This window comes from Ceratotherium simum, chromosome Y (genome assembly GCF_057802395.1).
Source record: "Ceratotherium simum simum isolate JZ-2026a chromosome Y, ASM5780239v1, whole genome shotgun sequence".
In the NCBI taxonomy this organism is placed as follows: domain Eukaryota; kingdom Metazoa; phylum Chordata; class Mammalia; order Perissodactyla; family Rhinocerotidae; genus Ceratotherium; species Ceratotherium simum.
In genome coordinates this window covers 3,575,091-3,595,243 of record NC_141941.1, presented here as the reverse complement: position 1 = coordinate 3,595,243, position 20,153 = coordinate 3,575,091, and the positions used below count along the sequence as shown (strand labels likewise).

The following is a 20,153-nucleotide window of genomic DNA, read 5'->3' as shown; positions in this document are numbered from 1 at the left end:
AAAACTGCTTTAGCATTAATCCACTCAACCAGTTTGCAATTTAATAGAGGTCAGGAGAAGCAAAATAACCTAATATAACAGAATAAAGTTCTCTAGTGACATAATTTAAGTTATTGAGACAAAAATAATTACTGAATAAATATGGCCCATGTGAAGTCACAATGTGTGCTTATTGAATCACTTGATAAAGCCATGCCGTTAACACATCATTCTTACTTACAACGTTTTGGAGTGTTCAGGTCCTTGTTTTTAGTCATTTGTAGGACAGTCATCTGAGGGTGAAAAAAAAAAAGAACAGGAGAAAGAGAGCCACTGATCAATACCATTTGTCCGTATTCTAAGACTTTCTTTTTCTTAAATAACAGATTTTATAGAAGATAATTCATGGAAAAAGAAATTTAAAATGAATCAATTTGTTTCCTGATAGTATGTTTACACACCAGGTGAATGATATATTCAGGAAGAAAATAAATTCACATTACCAATATTGATGATATTCACAATGTTTTCTTCTGGAATCCCCCTTTGTCTAGTCAACTCCTTGAACTTCTCAATATCTTCCTCATTGATATCATTTCCTTTGCCTGAAAATCACCATGCATAAACCAGAAATTTGCCTGTTAGAATTCCCAGGAATTTCGGGATCCATGAATGAGAAAAATGAATGTGCAAATCAGTTCTTCGTGTGGAATAATTTAACGGAGTGTCACATAGTTAATATTCACCATGTCACAGTGTCAGCTGCCTGACTTAAGTCCATAGGAGGAATGAATCCCAGCCCAACTCTCCCACATCAGCAGGACTCCAAGGACATATCAGGACCTTCATGAATTTTGGGCCCAAGGATCCAGAATAGCTCATCTGAAGCCTCTCTGACAACCTCTTGGAACCCATACCTGACATTCTTACCTTGTGCTGGACCCAAATAACCTGGAAACTCGATTCTCACCTACAGAGAAACATCAGCCCTGCCGCACGTAGCAATGGAGGATAATTTTTTCTTTTAGTAAACCATCGGTCTACCCATATATTTTCCAAATAGAAACCTATTATCCCCAAGGCTAAAGTGCACCCTCTGCTCCCCTCTGTGACTATTCTGGGGTTGAAATTCTCAATTTCATGAGGACAATGCATTGGAAGGACTAAACATGGTCAATGGAAGGACTAAACATGATCAAGGTTCATTCTGAAAGCTCAGGTCCAAGGCTTACAATGTATTTGAAAAACTGTCATAAAAAGAAGGAATTGAGGTCAATTTGAATATAACCATGGCTTGAAATTAGTTCACCTGTTAAGTAAGTACTTCTCAAAAAACTCAATTGTTATAATTTACAGATTAAAATTATTTTTAAAGGCCTGATGATCTGATACTTCCCCCCCCACAAGCTCTTCTTTTCACCTTTCTTTGTAAATTCCGTTCCAGGGTCCTTCCTCAATAAACACACAGACCTAGACCTGTATCATTACTAATGAATGCTATCAATACATACTGATTTTCAGAATAAAAATGCTGACAATCGAAATGTTCTATGACAATGACAATGGGAATATGGTCAGGATATAATACATACCAAGCAATGCAATTATTTTGGTGACCAGGCCTTCTTCATCCACATTCAGAATATATCCTATGATGGCATTTTCTGACAAATCGAGAATTTTGAAACCATTTATACCTGCATCTGTGAGAGAGAGAGAGAAAATATATATGTATAGCCTCAGGTAATTAATTAATTGTTGATTAGATTTATCATGGCCTACTTAGCTTATTGGTAACAATGATTACTATATTGATTTTTGTTTCACTCCAACAGTACAGTGAATGTTAAAATGGATTTTGACAGGAAGAAAAATAGGGAAGAATTTTCCTTATGGCCCCCTTTTCATACAATTAAACATTTCCTGTCTTCTAGTCTACTGATGTGATTTCTAAAATACGTGTTCTAATGAAGCCAACCTTTCTTTAAACAACATGAGCTTGTTATTATATGGCATATTATCAATTTCAAGTTTAAAAATCCTTTGTCATTTCCCTTATCCAAGAAATGAATTGGTTTCTCTTTAGGATTCAAATCAATTTACCGTTGAAAACAGTGTGTAACTGTGTACTGAGTACCTACTGTGCCTGCACCAAGCAACTTCTAAACACTTCATGTAAATTACTGAATTTCCTCTGCCCCTTGATCTAGGTGTATTACTTAACAAATGTATAGCTGTCACAAACGTAACATAACTTAATTTGGAATGAAATCAATTGTACTTGTGAGGATAAGCAGGTGGTGACAAGCTAGACAGTTGATTCAGATCCCCCCTGGAGGCTGCACCTCCATCTCTCAGTGATGCCCATCCACTCCTTATGTTTATAGGGAAAAGAATGAGTGCAGATCTACTTTGCATTATCAATGAGCCCTCTAGCATTCATTCTCTCTTCTAACCATAACATAGCACCTCATTTCAATCACTCACCAGGATTTGATTTAAAACTTCACCAATTTGAGTTTCCCACTGAAATATCCTTAGTCTACCACACCAAAGACTAAGTAGCAGTTGTAAGTACATCAAAGTTTCATAGATAAATCTTGCCCAAGCCCACTGTAAGTCCTTGAGTCTCGGGTTACGTCGGGACAATTAAATCCCATTTTATGCATCTCTTCAGATTCTTAGTACCAAGTATGTTATAACAATATATTTACAAAGGAGGGTTTTACAGAAAGTCTAGCTAAATAGGTTTATAAAGGTAATGCATGTTATGGAGGCTACGAAAATAAATCTATCTTCTGAGCCTCACATTGCTGTGAAGGCCACTGTTGCTATTGTGCTTGTTACGGTTACACAATATTTTCTACCAAGCAGAAGCTGGGGACATTGCAATGCCTCGTTCCCCAGAGGCCTGCACAACAAGGCCAGGTCACTTCCCTTCTCTCCCTCCTTGAGTTGCCGTGTCAAATCCATGTAAAAATGACTACAAGAACGGAGATGATTCAGACAAAGGAACAAATAATATAGGGACAGGCAAAATGAAAACATGATTTACAAAAAAACTACTGGCAATATAAAAAGGAACGTGTAGGATAAAATGTCAGGCTTAAATTTTACTTATTTGTGTGTTTATTGCATAGCCGCTGTGCATTTCTTATGTTAGTCAAAGGTTGGAACCCCAGGTTTATGTACTTTTAAATTTTAATCAAATATTTAAACATTAGGCCATTTAGAATTGGGAATGTTGCATGATATCATTAAAAAGAATTTAGAGACATAAATCTTGACCAACATTTCCTTTGCTTCTAACAGAAGCTGTGTTTACGAAGAAACGTCCTTGGTGTTGAAATTACTGTGACTTGTTTGGGATTTAAGTAAATCACACCGTACCTTGAAAGGATTAAGATGTTTTAAGATTAGTTTTAAAAATATTCTGATAAAGCAAAATGATATTGATATTTCAACTCAAGATACACCCATTAGACATTAATTCCTAAGACCCTTTTACATTATCTCGAAACACATTCATATACCTGAGAACCTTATGAGATAAAAGTTCTCAGCACATGCTCTCAGTTAGTCGTTGAATAACACTCACTATTGGAAGGAGTCATCCACATCCTACGACTTAACACTTTGCACGTGACAAAATGAAGTGCTTGGAAAACTTAGGGACTTTGCCTGGTCACACCTCTAATTATTAGTAGAACTAGAATTCAGATATATGGAGTTCTGAAAAGATTTTGAGGCCAAGGTTTCAACCCTAATATAACTTTATCAGTAAAACACTCATACTTACAATCACTAATGTAAACATTTCCTTCTATTTTTGTTGCCACGGAATGTATTATTGTGCATTGTCCGTTGACCCTTAAAAAGAAAACATCTTAAGTTGATTGATAAAAATAATAAAAAATTGATCTATAATTAGGACTTTGTTTCAACCTCATCTGACCCTGTGTCAGGTATGATTCTAGTGCCTATAAACACTGACTTTCAAAAGAGAAGACATATGTTGTCCACGATCAAAGAACTCTAGGTGGTTAGAATGTCTTTGTCAACACGTAGACAAAGTCAGAGCGGCAGATCCAAAGACCAGCTGCGAGACAAAACAGGTCATGTTTAAAGCCAGGAAAACATGGAGAAAGGCAAAATTTTAGAGAAGAAGTGGGGAAAATACAAGCCCTTGCTTGAAATGTTTTCTCAATACTGAGGGGCATAGGTATCAAGACAGACCTTAGTGCTTCTCATAGCCCTGGCAAAGATCTCTTAGATAATGTAATAGACAAAAAAGCACAACAAATATGAGAAAAATATTATGAGTGGTATTTAATCGAAATAGAACTTCTTATGTGAAAATATTTTAAAGAAAATTAGATACCAAGTCACATGTACGTATACAAGCACACTGCACACACAGACACACAAAAGCAAACACAGAAATACACATGATGAGCATATATAATGTATGGAAATTATATACACACGATATATATAATTACGTATATATGTCTCATATATAATCAAGTCCTTTTATATTTCTGTGTGTGTCTCTGTGTGTATCTACATGACAAAGAACGTGTATTTGGAATATATGGAGTATGTATTCAACACATATATTCTAAGGGGAAATACCCCAACTAAAATTGAATGAATTATTGAATATTATTAAATATGCACAAATACTATGATGCAGCAATTCCACTCCTATCCAAGAAAAATGAAAATACATGTCAACACAAAGATAGTACAGAGCTATTCACATCAAAGTTATTCAAAATAACCACAACATGGAAACAACATTGTCTAACAACCAGAAAATGTACAGTTTTCATATATCCAAACTGGCAATGGAAAAGATGACTACTTGTATATGCAGCCACATGGATAAATTTCTAAAGTGTTATGCTGAGTGAGAGAAACAGTGTAAAAAGATGCGTAAAGTATAATTCCAGTGTGTGGTGTTCTGTAACAGGCGAGAATAAGCAGATCAGTTGTTGTCTATGTCTAGATGGTAGACACATAATGGCGGGTGGGGAAAGACACAGACCTTTCTGCGGTGATGGAAAACGTCTGTACTTGACTGTGGCAGTAGTGACACAAACTCATACATACGTCAAAACTCATTAACTACACCCTTCAAAAGTGTGCACATAATTCTGTGGAAATACAGTTCAATAAGATCGATTTCAAAAAGAGTGGCCACAGGTAAAGTCAATTAAACATAGGACACAAAAATTATTAATATGACGAACTAAAAGATAATCCTGTAGTCTTAAAAAAATGGTGGAAACTCACAAGTGTATCTACTGGGATAAGATATTTTGATTATATGTAAACAAGTAGTTATATATTATATATAATATATAACCAATTATATATATTTATAAAGCAATCTATCCAAGCATGATCCTCTTAGTTTTTTCTTAATGTTTCTAATCTTCAAACTCTGTGTCTGTGTTTGCATGAGTGTGTGTAAGTGAAGGGAGAGAGAGAGAGATTCTTGAATCCCACTTATATCTTTAGAAATTAGGTCTTTGGAAATAGAGTTCATTCAATTTCTTATAACAAATTATTTTTTGTGTCTGTGCTTAATTTTTTTTCCATAGGAAAAATTGTATCCCCTTTCACTTCAGTTCCGATTTCTTCCAAATTCCTAATGTTCTTTCTTTAATTTTGGCCCTTTTCTCACAACTTTCTTCCAGCTAGTAAGTTTGCTCATGTATTTGTAAGGATAGAAATGTTTCCTTCAAATCTCCTTTTCCTCTTATAGTTGCTTTCTCGCACGATTTCACTTTATACTGCCAAACTTTTTTGACATGTTAAGCTATGCTTACTTCTCAATGTGACTATTTCTGGATTTGAAGGACTGCAAAAAATAAATATCAACATTTGACTTTCCACGTACAACATAAATACATGTTTTAATCTTATGGGCAACAGATCTCTTAGCACGAAATGATGCTCTTAGATACCCTACATTTCATTGATTCAATAATTTCTCCTGCTTCGTGTTTTTATCCTAGGATTCTTCTGCTTAAACTTAAATGTTAGTGTGGAAATAACTGTTTTTCTGGGCAATATCATCAACATATGTGATTACAGGTGTTACTAATTTAGCAGTAATTTCAAGTGTGTGTGTGTGTGTGTGTGTGTCTTTGTATGTCTGTGAGAGAGAGAGAGAGAGAGAGAGATTGATCTATAATTCCAAAAGTATTCTCATTTGGCTTAAGGGCATTTCCATGGATTTATATGGTTAATTTGAAATTTCAGAATGAAATTTGAGAATCAAAACCTTGTTTCTTCCGTATTTCACGTGTTCATACCTGAAGCATAATCAGAAAGGAGACTTTGACTGCTTCTGCGTACTTCAGTACATACCCATTTCTAGTGGAGAAAGTTAAAAACTAATACTTTGACATTTAACATCCCTCAGAACTCACTCTAAGTTTCTTTCTAAATCTCAACTTCTATAATTACCTCCATATGTTTTTTGTGTAGTGTTCTGTCCCTATTCATTATTTCCTGAGCACATTTTGTTAAATAACTGGGTGTCTCTGATTATACCAATATTTCTCCCTTTCCTACTTCTTTGTCTGAGAAGCCCATTCCACCTTCAAAAGCATCTTATATATATCATGTTTCTTGTGTAACTTTTTAGATTCTTTCACTGCCATCATTTTTCATTGTTTGAAGAAAATGCCCTCTTTCCACCTTTTATCACTTAACTTAATATCCTCTAGTAATTTATAAATATCCTCTAGTAAATTCTAAAATTATTTATACCATTGTTATGGAATGTCACACACAGTATTGTTATTAGTTTAAAATCAATATACCTAACTCTATTTTGACCAATGAAGACCCTCCAACAAAAAAAGTTTCTTCATCTTCTCTTATTCAAGTTCTTTTTTTTAAATTAAGAATGTTTATAAGAATGTAGTAATACATATGTTTATATAAAATGTGCCTAATTTTAAGAATACATAAAAAAAGGAACTAAGTAAACACATTAGAATAAACACATTAGAATGTTGGAGCGACTAATGATTGTGAACCACTTCTTAACCATATATAAAAACAAACTCAAAATGGATTGAAGGCTCCAATGTAAAGCCTGAAACCATAAAACTCCTAGAAGAAAACACACGTAGTAAAGCTCTTTGACATCAATCTGAGCAAAACATTTTGGATATGTCTCTTCAGACAAGGGCAATGAAGGAAAAAATAAATGAGACTACATCAAACTAGAAAGCTTTTGTGAAGTGAAGGAAAGCATCAACAAAATAAAGAGGCTACCTACTCAATGGGAGAAGATATTTGCAAATGTTATATTCCTTAAGGGGTTAATATCCAAAGTATATAAAGAACTTATGCAACTCAGTACCAAAAAGCAAACAATTCAATTAGAAAATGGGCAGAGGGTCTGAATAGATATTTTTCCAAAGAAGGCATACAGATGGCCAACAGACACAGTAAAAGATGCTCAACATCACTAATCATCAAGTGAATGCAAACCAAAACCATAAGGCACTCATAGAAATCCATATAGAAAAAAAGAAAACAATCATTAAAAAATGGACAGAGGACCTGAATAGACACTTTTCCAAAGAAGGCATACAGATGGCCAACAGGCCCATAAAAAGATGCTTATTGTCGCTCATGGTAAACCAAATGGAAATCAAAACCAGATTCTCACACCTGTCAGAATACGTCTTACCAAAAAGAAAACAAATAGCAAGTGTCCGTGAGGACGTAGAGAAAAGGGAACCCCTGTACGCTCTTGGTGGGAATGTAAATTGGTACGGCCACTATGGAAAACAGTATGGAGCTTTTTTAAAAAATTGAAGAAATAAATACCAAATAATCCAGCAATTGCACTTCTGGGTATTCATCCTAAGAAAACAAAAACACTAATTTGAAAAGATATATGCGCCCGTTTGTTCATGGCAGCATTATTTACTATAGCCAAGACATGGAGATAACCCAGGTGTCCACCTGTAGATCAATGGATAAAGAAGATGTGGGGTATATAGGCAGTGGAATATTAGGCAATCATGAGAAAGAATGAAACCTTGCCATTTAACAACATGGATGGATCTAGAGGGTATTATGCTAAGTGAAATAAGTCATCAGAGTTCTTAATAAAATGCCTGCACTATGGTGAGCTTTCCATAAATAAGCTTTGAAACAACGAAGGCTTTAATGAATTTAGTAAGGGTTAAAAATTGCTATGAATAAGTTCTTCAGGGTAGAGATCATTTTGTGTTACCCACCTACTCATACTCTTGAGGATTACAGTTCCCCTAAATGTGAACCACCCTTTACAAATTCTCCGTGAAAGATTCAGGCTAGTGGAAGGAACTGTAGGGTTTGAGGAATCTATGCACTCGTGGCTGCTTTTGTCCTCTTTTCTTTAATGAGATGATTCCAGTGGACCTTCTGTGACTCTTTGCGCTCCAAGCAAATGCTCCAGGGCATTCCCTAGAGGGTGGTACTGGAACTAACATGACCCCTCCAAAGACCCTTCTAAGCACACAACTCAGACAGCCATGCTCTTGAACATAATCCAGATATTTCAACACAAACGTGGAAGTCAGACAGACCCTCTCTCAGGGTCGAGCACTTATATGTGTGTTTGTTCTGTGTTATTTTTACTTACTTGACCAAAAATGTGAAGGCGATTGTGTCACCCTCACTGTCAAAATCAAGTCTACGGACAAAAGCCCTGAACGGTCCGTTCTCACTGATCTTCTCGATGTTACTGGATGCGACGTAAAGGGTTTTCCATTCTCCTGAAACCTAAAAGCAAAGTTCCCATCAGAAATTTTAGTCATGCTCTTTTTTTCTGGCGTCATCCACCGTGAGTTTTCTTTCCTTTTTCATGAGCGCAAAACTGTCTTTGTTGAACAAAGCAGGATTTATAAAATAATGTGAAAACCCAAGTCAATGGTAAAACAAGAAAAGGATATATTTCTGAAATAGCTTCTGTTCTGTTATCAAATGCAGAACTCCAATCCAACAGTTCTCTGGCTGGTTCTCCTTGTCTTATACAAGTATAGTAGAAACACATAAGGATCCAATGAATGGACAATATAGACAATACAGAGACAATATAGGACAAGTACATTAGAAATGTGTAAGGAGCCAATTAATAGAGTGATTGTGAGTTTGAGGTAGATAGCTAGGCTTAGGTGCACATAAATTTGCATACATATGTAAATAGTCCAAAAGGGACACACACACACGCAGACACACACCCACACCCACACCCCACCAAGACCTCCTCCCAGATCAGCCGACCCCTAGTACCAGTGAGAAATTGGTTTCCGACTGAGGTTCCTGGGCAGCACAGACCAGACCAAGCACAAGAGTCAGCAGCAGAATCTTCATTTCGTTGGTGCTTGTCGACCTTCTTCTGGAGGAGCTGAGAGTGTGCCAGTTGTTGGAGAGAATCTGAATTTGTGCCCTTTTTTATACTAGTGGTCTGTTGACATGACACATAATGAACCAATGGTTGTTAATCATAAGACCTTGCTTACGTGTAAGTCTTATAATATCCTGATTGGCAGCGATGAGCTTTTATGGTATCCTGTTGTTTCAATAATGAGATTATCTTTAAGAGAAGCTTAAATTGATCTGCAAATTTGACCTTTAGAATAAGTGAGAGATCACAATACATCTGAGGTATTTCAAGGGCGGTAATATTTATCCTCTTTTATCCTGGGTTATAAAATGGGATGTGTGGTCCAAGATCTGTATCCCCAACTCGCGTATGATTTCTTTAACATTGGGGAGGTGTGTTTGCAATTATTTCTGAAACTAAAGATGTTACTGTGTGGTTTAACAATATTAAAATGTGGCATCTAGGCCATGAATCAGTTATCAAAACATTCTCCAGAGGAGTCTATATTTCAGATTAATGAAATATTTTCCAGAAGAACAAATTCTTGTCTATTGCCCTACTTAAGAATCCTTCCAAATCTAGCTCTACAATTTCATTTTGCCGTGAGTGTACAACCTAATCTCACTAAAATTTATGAGATTTCTGCCTTGTCTATGTCTGGTGTTATTGATCTCTGTGTTCTTTCAAGCCATCCTCTTGAACTGTCCACACAGTAGCCAACGGAGATTAGAGATAAAAAAGGAAACCAATTTCTAAATGACAATCAATTATTTGCCATGTGCATATTTTCTTTGTTAAGTGTCTCTGCAAACCATTTGTTCAATATCGATTGGGCTGTTTTTTTCTTATTATTGAGTTTGGAGATTTCTTTATATATTCTGGATACAAGTCCTATTTCAGATAGAAGATTTGCAAATATTTTCTCCCAGTTTGTGGCTTCTCTTTCCATTCCCTTAATAGTGTCCCTCAAATTCCCAAATATCTTCCTTTTGCTAAAGGTCAGGTTATATATTTATTGTTTGCACTCGAGGGTCGTGCTTTGGAGTCGTATCTAAGAAATAATGGCGTAACCCAAGGTCGTAGAGTTTTCTTCTATTTCTTCTTCTGGAATTTGTGTAGCTTTAGATTTTACATATAGTCCATGAATCACTTTGAGTTTACTATATAGGGAAAAGTATAGGTTGAAGTTCCTTTTTCTTTTTTGCATATGGACACCCAATATTTTCAGGAAATTTTGTTGAAAAGACTATTCTCTTCTACTGAATTTCTCTTGTACATTTATTGAAAATCCATTGTTTTTGTATTCTTGTCACTTTCCCAGGAGTAGGTTTTGTTTTGTTTGGTTTTATTTTATTATCCCCATTCTCTTACAGGTATTTTGGGCAATATTAAACAAAAGCTCTAACATGTTCTAACATAGGACGTGAAGGTCATATGACTCCCTTTAGGAATTAACTAAAATAAGATTTAGGCTCCAAACACCAATCATTCATGACAATCTTGCAGAATAACTACTAATCCGTTTTCCTTTGGATGACAGTTCAGCCAAACTTCTTCAGGTTTTAGGTTTCCTAAGAGACCCTAGGCAAGTCACCTATTCCTCTGAGGAGAAGATCATATCAGCACAAAACATTAATCGCCTCCTTCTTCCCTGAAGCAGGCTCTTTCATCCTTTGTACTAAGAGGACCTTCCATGTAAATGCCCAATAACCTCATCGGAATAAAAGCACATGAACAATTACTTTCATTGTTCCATTTTCCTAACAACTTTATGAGAAGCTGATCTTCAAGATATTATTTATTCATTGACTCAATAGTTTCTCCAAGGAAGCAAGAAAGAGTGATAGTAGTTCCCCAATTTTTAGAAATTTGATAGGAAAAAACAAGTTTCCTCCTATTTCTGTACAACTGGCTATTTTCAAGGACATTGATCAGCCAAAGATCCTCTTCTTTTGTTTTTTTTTCCTCTAATTTCCATGTATTTTTATTTTCTTTCCCAGTAATTTATTAGATAGATACCCTAAACGTGTATTTTGATCGTCCTGTAAAAATGAACAAACAATGATACTCTCAGGATTTCCACGTTAGCTGAGTGAAAACACCCACCGTACTCACACAGGGCATCTATCTGCTTCAGGGGCACCCCAGAGCCTCAGAACCCTTCTCTTTGTTTGGTGTCTGACCTTTAAGGAGAGTTTGGCTGGAAGGAGTCTTCCGCCTGTGTTTTCAATTGGCCACTTGTCTTCTTTCTCAGAAGGGACCAACACTGTTTGTTCTATGTTCTTGTCTTTCTTACTTTCTGTTTTCTTTTTTCTTGGTTCCAAGATTTTTTTTCTCTTTGTTTCACTGATTCCTCTGTGTATTGTGCTATTTAACTTCCTATTGCGAAAGCTGTGAAATGGAAAGTTTTCAAGTCTCATGATGTTCTCACAAATTTTCCCCATCACCTCCTTGATTTGGATAATTTTGAGCAGGTGTATAATCCCCACTAACACAGTGTTCTACTCATTTTCACCTGCTCCATCTCTTTTTACAGAACTCTAACATTCCCAGTTTTTCTACTGGAGTCCTAGCAACATGTGTTTCCTGGGAATGTATCCTAAGATCATTCCTTCTTAGGAAGATAATTCTAACTTCCAATCAAGTGAAAATTTCCAACCAACACTTGTTTCCTGGGAATGCATCCTAAAATCATTCTTAGGAGGAACATTCTAACTGATGATCAAGGGGAAATTAAAGAGTCATTATTCTAAGAGATTATCACAACAGCCTGGTCTTTAGATCCTGTTAATCCTTTTATTTTATTCTTAAAGGAAGTCAAATGACTTCAAATCCCAACTCTTTTTCATTAATCTTGGTCAAAATGTGGGTAAGAGAATGACAAATAAAAGCAAAGCCTTCTGACACAAACATGAACACCTGTAATCCAACAAATAATGCTTAATGTATCCAATGTATATCTTCCCGGTCTTTCCTCCTCCAAGTTGTCCAGGGTTCTGTATCTACGTAGGATATCTCTCCACTTTGCAGGTTTCTGTTTGGTTTTTCTGCTTTTTCTGTGATCTTTGTTTTCACTTTCCTAGATTCCACCACTGCCTTGTACATAGTGCAGGGTAGATCTGACGCTGGTCACCACAAGTTCCCTCTCCCCTCAATGATTCCTGACCAAAGATTCAATGACTTAGAATCTAAGATAAGATAATTAATCTCAAGACTATTTTTTGAGATCTTATCCTATTGAAATTCTCTAACACAGTGCTGTCAAATAGGAAAATATTCAGTGATCCCCAGAGGGCTTTGTTGAAAATGCTGTTCTGGTTCAGCATGGCTAGTATGGTGCCTGGAACTCTGCATTTCTTTCTTTTTTTTTAATTTTTTTGTTTATTGCAGTAACATTGGTTTATAACATTGTAAAAATTTCAGGTGTACATCATTATACTTCTATTTCTGCATAGATTACATCATGTTCACCACCAAAATACTAATTACAACCCATCACCACACACATGTACCGAATTATCCCTTTCACCCTCCTCCCTCCCACCTTTCCCTCTGGTAACCACCAATCCAATCTCTGTCTCTATGTGTTTGTTTATTGTTGTTATTATCTACTACTTAATGAAGGAAATCATACGGTATTTGACCTTGTCCCTCTGACTTATTTCACTTTGCATTATATCCTCAATGTCCATCCACGTTGTCACAAATGCCTGGATTTCATCATTTCTTATGGCTGAGTAGTATTCCATTGTGTATATATACCACAGCTTCTTTATCCATTCGTCCCTTGACAGGCACTAGGGTTGCTTCCAAGTCTTGGCTATTGTGAATAACACTGCAATGAACACAGGGGTGCATGTACCTTTACAAATTGGTGTTTTCAAGTTCTTTGGATAAATACAAAACAGTGGAATAGCTGGATCATATGGCAGTTCTATCCTTGATTTTTTGAGGAATCTCCATACTGTTTTCCATAGTGGCTGCACCAGTTTGCACTCCCACCAGTAGTGTATGAGAATTCCCTTCTCTCCACGTCCTCTCCAACACATGTTGTTTCCTGTCTTGTTAATTATAGCCATTCTGACGGGTGTGAGGTGATATCTCATTGTAGTTTTGATTTGCATTTCCCTGATAGTTAGTGATTTTGAACATCTTTTCATGTGTTTGTTGGCCATCTGTATATCTTCTTTGGAGAAATGTCTGTTCAGGTCTTTTGCCCATTTTTTAATTGGGTTGGTAGTTTTTTTGTTGTTGAGATGTATCAGTTCTTTATATATTTTGGAGATTAAGCTCTTATCAGATGTATGGTTTGCAAATATCTTCTCCCAATTGTTAGGTTGTCTTTTCGTTTTGTTGATGGTTTCCTTTGCTGTGGAGAAGCTTTTTAGTTTGATGTAGTCCCATTTGTTTATTTTTTCTATTGTTTCTCTTGCCCGGTCAGACATGGTGCTTGAAAAGATGTTGCTAAGACCGATGTTGAAGAGCGTACTGCCTATGTTTTCTTCTAGAAGTTTCATAGTTTCAGGTCTTACATTCAAGTCTTTAATCCATTTTGAGTTAATTTTTGTGTATGGTGTAAGGTAAGGGTCTACTTTCATTTTTTTGCATGTGGCTATCCAGTTTTCCCAACACCATTTGTTGAAGAGACTTTCTTTTCCCCATTGTATGTTCTTGGCTCCTTTGTCAAAGATTAGCTGTCCATAGATGTGTGGGCTTATTTCTGGGTTTTCGATTCTATGCCATTGATCTGTGTGTCTGTTTTTGTGCCAGTACCATGCTGTTTTGGTGACTATAGCTTTGTAGTATATTTTGAAATCAGGGAATGTGTTACCTCCAGCTTTGTTCTTTTTTCTCAGGATTCCTTTAGTTATTCGGGGTCTTTTGTTGTTCCATATAAATTTTAGGATTCTTTGTTCTATTTCTGTGAAAAATGTTGTTGCAACTTTGATAGGGATTGCACTGAATCTATAGATGGCTTTAGGAAGTGTGGACATCTTAACTATGTTAATTCTTCCAATCCAAGAGCACGGAATATCTTTCCATTTCTTTATGTCTTCTTCAATTTCTTTCAGAAATGTTTTATAATTTTCGATGTACAGATCTTTCACCTCTTTAAGTTTATTCCTAGGTATTTTATTCTTTTTGTTGCAATTGTAAATGGGATTGTATTCTTAATTTCTCTTTCTGCTACTTAGTTGTTAGTGTACAGAAATGCAACTGATTTTTGTATGTTGATTTTGTATCCTGCAACATTACCATATTCGTTTATTACTTCTAAAAGTTTTCTGGTGGATTCTTTACGGTTTTCTATATATAAAATCATGTCATCTGCAAATAGTGACAGTTTCACTTCTTTCTTTCCAATTTGGATCCCTTTTATTTTTTTTTTCTTGCCTGATTGCTCTGGCTAGGACTTCCAGTACTATGTTAAATAGGAGTGGTGACAGTGGGCATCCTTGTCTGGTTCCTGTTCTTAGAGGGATGGCTTTCAGTTTTTCACCATTGAGGATGATATTAGCTGTGGGTTTGTCATATATGGTCTTTATTACGTTGAGGTACTTTCCTTCTATACCCATTTTATTCAGAGTTTTTATCATAAATGGATGCTGTATCTTGTCAAATGTTTTCTCTGCATCTATTGAGATGATCATGTGATTTTTATTCTTCATTTTATTAATGTGGTGTATCACATTGATTGATTTGTGAATGTTAAACCATCCCTGCATACCTGGAATAAATACCACTTGATCATGGTATATAATCTTTTTAACATATTGTTGTATGCGATTTGCTAGTATTTTGTTGAGGATTTTTGCATCGATGTCTGATATGAGTACTGCTACCCCAGCTTTCTTTTCATTGCCATTTGCGTGGAGTATCTTTTTCCATCCCTTCACTTTCAGTTTGTGAGTGTCTTTAGGTCTGAAGTGTCTCTTGTATGCAGCATATATATAGGTCTTGTTTTTTTATCCAATCAGCCACCCTATGCCTTTTAATTGGAGCATTTAGTCCATTGACGTTTAAAGTAGCTATTGATAAGTATGTACTTACTGCCACTTTTTAACTTTTTTTTTTCTCAGTGTTTTAGTAGTCCTTCTCTGTTCTTTTCTTCTTCTATACAGAATTGATGGTCACTTTAGTTTGACCTCTGTCTGAAAGCTGTACTCTTTAACTCCCCTCCTCCCTCTTGTTTTTGATATCATATCTAATCTCTTTTTTGTGCATTTGTATCCATTATGTTCTTATCATGGAAATAGATAATTTTTCCTATTTGTGGTCTTCTCTGTTCCCCTTAAATCGGTCCCTTTAACATTTCTTGTAGCACTGGTTTCTTGGTGACAAACTCCTTTAATTTTTGCTTGTTTGGGAAATTTTGGATCTCTCCTTCCATTTTGAATGATAAACTTGCTGGGTAGAGTATTCTTGGCTGTAAGTTTTTTCCTTTTAGCACTTTAAATATATCATGCCATCCTCTTCTAGCCTGTAAGGTTTCTGCAGAGAAGTCAGCTGATAGCCTTATGGGGTTTCCTTTGTATGTAACTTGACATTCTCTTGTGGCTTTTAGGATTCTCTCTTTATCTTTAATTCTGGACATTTTGATTATGATGTGTCTTGGTGTGGGCCTCTTTGGGTTTATCTTGTTTGGGCTCTCTGTGCTTCCTGTACCTGGATGTCTGTTTCCTTCCTTAGGTTAGGGAACTTTTCATCTATTATTTCTTGAAATAGATTCTCTGCCCATTTGTCTCGCTCTTCTCCTTCCGGGACACCTATAACACGGATGTTATTGCTCTTGATGTTGTCCCAGAGGTCCCTTAGACTGTCCTCACTCTTTCTAATTCTTTTCTCTTTTACCTGTTCACCTTGGGTAATTTCTTCTAGTTTTTTGTCCAGCTCACAGATCCGTTCTTCTGTATCCTCTACTCTGCTTTTGAGTCCCTCTAATGAATTTTTCATTTCCAGTATTGCATTCTTCATTTCTGATTGATTATGTTTTATATCTTCCATTTCTTTGTTGACATTCTCACTGAGTTCATCTATTCTTCTCCCCAGATCAGTGAGCATCCTTAACACTCTTTGTTTGAACTCTCTGTCAGGTAGGTTGCTCATTTCTGTTTCACTTAGTTCCTTTTCTGGGGTTTTGTCCTGTTCCCTTACTTGGAATGTATTTTTTGCCTCCTCATTTTGCCTCTTTCCCTGTGTTTGTGTCTATGTTTTAGGTAGGTCAGCTACGTCTCCTGCTCTTGGATAGGTGACCTTATGTAAGTGATGCTTTAGGAGGCTTCCAGTGTGCTTCCCTCAGTTCTCAATGTTCCAGGGGTGACTCCTATGTGGGCTACGTGTGTCCTTCTGTTGTGGCCTGTTTGCTCTCCCTGTAGGTGCCCAGGGAGGCTGAGTTATGCTCCTGGCCAGCTGTTGTAATGCTCAGCTGCTTGTAGTTGTTGTGGGCCCTTCAGTCTCTTTATCAGGTGTAGGGAGCCCCAGCACAGTTGGCTGCAAGTTCTAATACCACATTTGTGTTGCAGTATTTCTTTTAAGTGAGTAGGCCCCCAGCGTGGCAGGTTGTTAGACTCAGGGCCTTACAATTGCTGTAAACCTCTAGCCTATTAGGTCTCTTGTCAGCTCTCTGAGGATTGCAGCTGGGTGGGGCTGGCCTCAGGCACAGGAGCACCCAATTGTTTCAGGCTTTAGAAGGTGGGGCAAACCCCCTATGTGGGTCTTTGAGAAACACCAGTCTTCTGCAGCTGACAAGCCCTGCCGCCCACAGGTCCACACACACAGTCAACACAGTCCTGCCCCATGTGTGCGCCCCGACCTCCCGAAGCTGACCCAGTCTCTCCACGGCGGGAGCCCCACACACTCCGCCACCACCCCACACTCTCCACCGGCTCCTTGTGCACACCCTGCCCCGCTAGAGTCGGCTCAGTTGCCAGGCTGCAGAGAATCCAGTCACCAATATATGCAGGCCCACACATTGCCTGAGGGCATGTTGTTGGGTGGGGCCAGTCTCTAGGGTGGGCTGCCTGCCCTGGCTGAGCTGGATTAAATCGGTGCTTTAGTGGGTGGGGCAGACCCCGGCCAGCAGGCCCCAGGGAGAACTCCAATGGCATCCGTGTCAGCACGCCCACACCGGGCCACAACAATGGCTGCCACCAATGTCCCAGTCCCTGGAGAGGTCTCACCCCTCACCGAGATGCACTCAGGGCCTATTAGGTGAGTCTCCTTTCACCACAGCTCTGTGCACCTTTCTTTCTGGTGATTTTAGGATGCTTTCTGAAACGGGTGAGTTTGGAGTGGGCTCTTTAAGAGCCGGTTTTAGTTTCTTTGTGAACCAGCTTTTCTGGGGGTACTCCCCAGTGTTTTAGTAGCAGGCAAAGTCAGATATTATGCCACTGGTCTTGACTGTACTGCGTCCACAAAATGCCCACAGCGGGGGCGTTCCCTGGCTCAGGGCCCCGCATCTCCAGGGAGGCTGCATACCTGTGGGCTGCTCCTGGCGGCCGTGCAGCTGGTGGCTTGTGAAGGCAGCGTTTTTCCTCTCCAGAAGGGAGTCTCTGCCTCTTCCACCTCAATCAGGATTGTCCGTTGTTGCAGGAGCTCCTCCCATCCAGTTTTCAGTTCTGTCTCAGGGGTAATTTTTCCACAAGTAGTTGCAAATTGGCTGTGTCCACGGGAGGAGGCGAGTTCCGAGTCTGCCTCCGCCACCATGTTGAGTTCGCCCCCCGAACTCTGCATTTCTAACAAGCACCCAAGAGATGTCGTTGCTTCTGGTCTTAAAAGCGCATTTTCAGTAGCAAGGATTAAAGCAGTCTTTCCAAAGCTTGTCCTGTTTTAAGAGTCCCTGGGGGTGCTGATTTCCCATGCAGATTTCTAGGTTTTAAGCAGAAACTTCAGTTTGACCAGATCTAGGAAAGGCTACCTAACACAGTTTATAGGGTCTTGGTTCCTAACCAGGGGTCATTGTGACACCCAAAAGAGACACTTGGACATGTCTGGTGACATTTTTGGCTGTCACTATGGCAGGGTGGGGTGGTATGCCTTCCATTCAGTGGGTAGAGCTTAAGTATGCTGCTAAACATCCTACAATGCACAGGACAGCCCCTAATAATAAATTATTCATCCCCAAGTGTCAATCAGGCCAAGGTTGAGAAATCCTGGTTAACGTATATTAACCTGTTCCCTTCACGTAGAATAAAGCTCCAATCCCCATAATAGCCTGCAGGTCCCTCCATGATATGCTTGTTTTCCTAGCCTGTCTGCAACTACTTTACCTCTCTGTTACTCTGTTCCAGCCACACTGGATTGCTTCTGACTCAGATGCTTGCCCATCCCTAAAGTGTGCTACTCCACAACCCTGCACGACTCCTCTCTCCTTCCACCTTCATATTCATTTTTTCCTCTTATACCCAGTCACCATGCACTAAAGAGTCAATTCCACAGTGTCATAATGTTTGAACTTTTGGTTTTGGCTGCATCCCCAGTGCCTAGAATTTGGTTAATGAATTAGTCAGTGTGTGTCTCAGGTGAATTTTTTTTTTTTGATTGGGCAAATTTGGGCAATGCTGCTGTATAATAAGGATATTTCTTGGTGAAAAGAAATACCAAAGTAGCTGCTAATAACCAGAACTGTAGCACTATGTTCAAGAGTCATTCCAATAAACTCAATGGAGTATGGCTGAAATACAAGGGGTTCTTGTCAGCACAGTCAGGTGGGCAAGGAAGCCAGGCTCTAGAAGGCAAGGGTGGGCTGAACCAGATGTTTTGAGAAGGAGGAAGAGCCAAGCAGCATGTCCTGCTTGACTAGTTGTACCTGAGACACGTGAAGAAAGGGAAAGAGAGCCAAGATGGGTTCAATAAGACGAACAAGACTGTTTTATGAAGAAGAAAGGAAGATATGCAAATTGGTATTTAGGGAAGACCCCCCGCCCCCTGGAAACAGATTATCATAAAATAGCGCTGCTTCTATTAAATAATTACCCACATTGTACATTTCAGCATATCTTCCAAGGGTGCCTCAGCAGTCTGACTCAGGAAAGGAACACCATTTTCCCACTAAATGGCATGGTGTTTGGAAACTCTCTGAGGTGGCAAACAGCCCAGACAAAGAACAGATAAACAGGAAATGTGAATAGAAGAGTCAATGCTGCACATTATCTCAAATTTTCTCACTAGAAATTCTTCCCCCTTGGAGCTTCCTTTCAGCCCGTGCTTGCCTTTGAGAATCCTTTAAACACGTCCATGTGGAGAGAAAAAGAAACATATTTTAAAAACCTGACCTATTGCTTGACCTTCCTAATCCTTCTGGCAACTTCTGGAAACATTTAGGCATGCAAATAGATATGGACAGGACTAGCTGTGATATCCTACAAATGTCAGAGAGGGGACCTTCCAGAAAGAAAGGTCCACTGTTTCTTTTGCTGTTTACCTTTGGTTTCTTGTTCCTGTGTTGGTGTTTTCCAGTTGGGTTCTGTTTGTTCTTTGTTTCAATTTCAGACTGTATATTTGTCTTACTAACTGATGGACCCACTATTCCTGTGGTGATATTTTAGTCAGTCAGCCTCTGGACATAGTCCTTTATCAAAACCTTTATTATCAATTAAATAGGAATTGCTTTTTTCATCACTCTCTTGAGTTTTACCTCTTGCCATGTTTGAAGCAAAAGCCCGTGTCGGCAACGCTGAATCATATGCCAGCCCTCCTCAGGTTGTATGCACTCAATGACAGGACAAGACTCAGCACTCTGCAGAATGACCTGATTTTTCTTGTTCTC

General features: G+C 38.2%; 1 protein-coding gene across 1 annotated transcript; it reads right to left on the bottom strand.

Annotated features, from left to right (window-relative positions):
* Positions 1-456: 456 nt before the first annotated feature.
* Positions 457-18,260, bottom strand: LOC147911617 (odorant-binding protein-like). Its single transcript, XM_087427833.1, has 5 exons — positions 17,864-18,260; positions 8,642-8,781; positions 3,779-3,849; positions 1,572-1,682; positions 457-584 (listed from the first exon to the last, which is right to left on the bottom strand). The coding sequence occupies exons 1-5, from the start codon at positions 18,116-18,118 to the stop codon at positions 457-459; spliced, it is 705 nt and encodes a 234-aa protein (XP_087283959.1). The 5' UTR covers positions 18,119-18,260.
* Between the last annotated feature and the right edge of the window lie 1,893 nt (positions 18,261-20,153).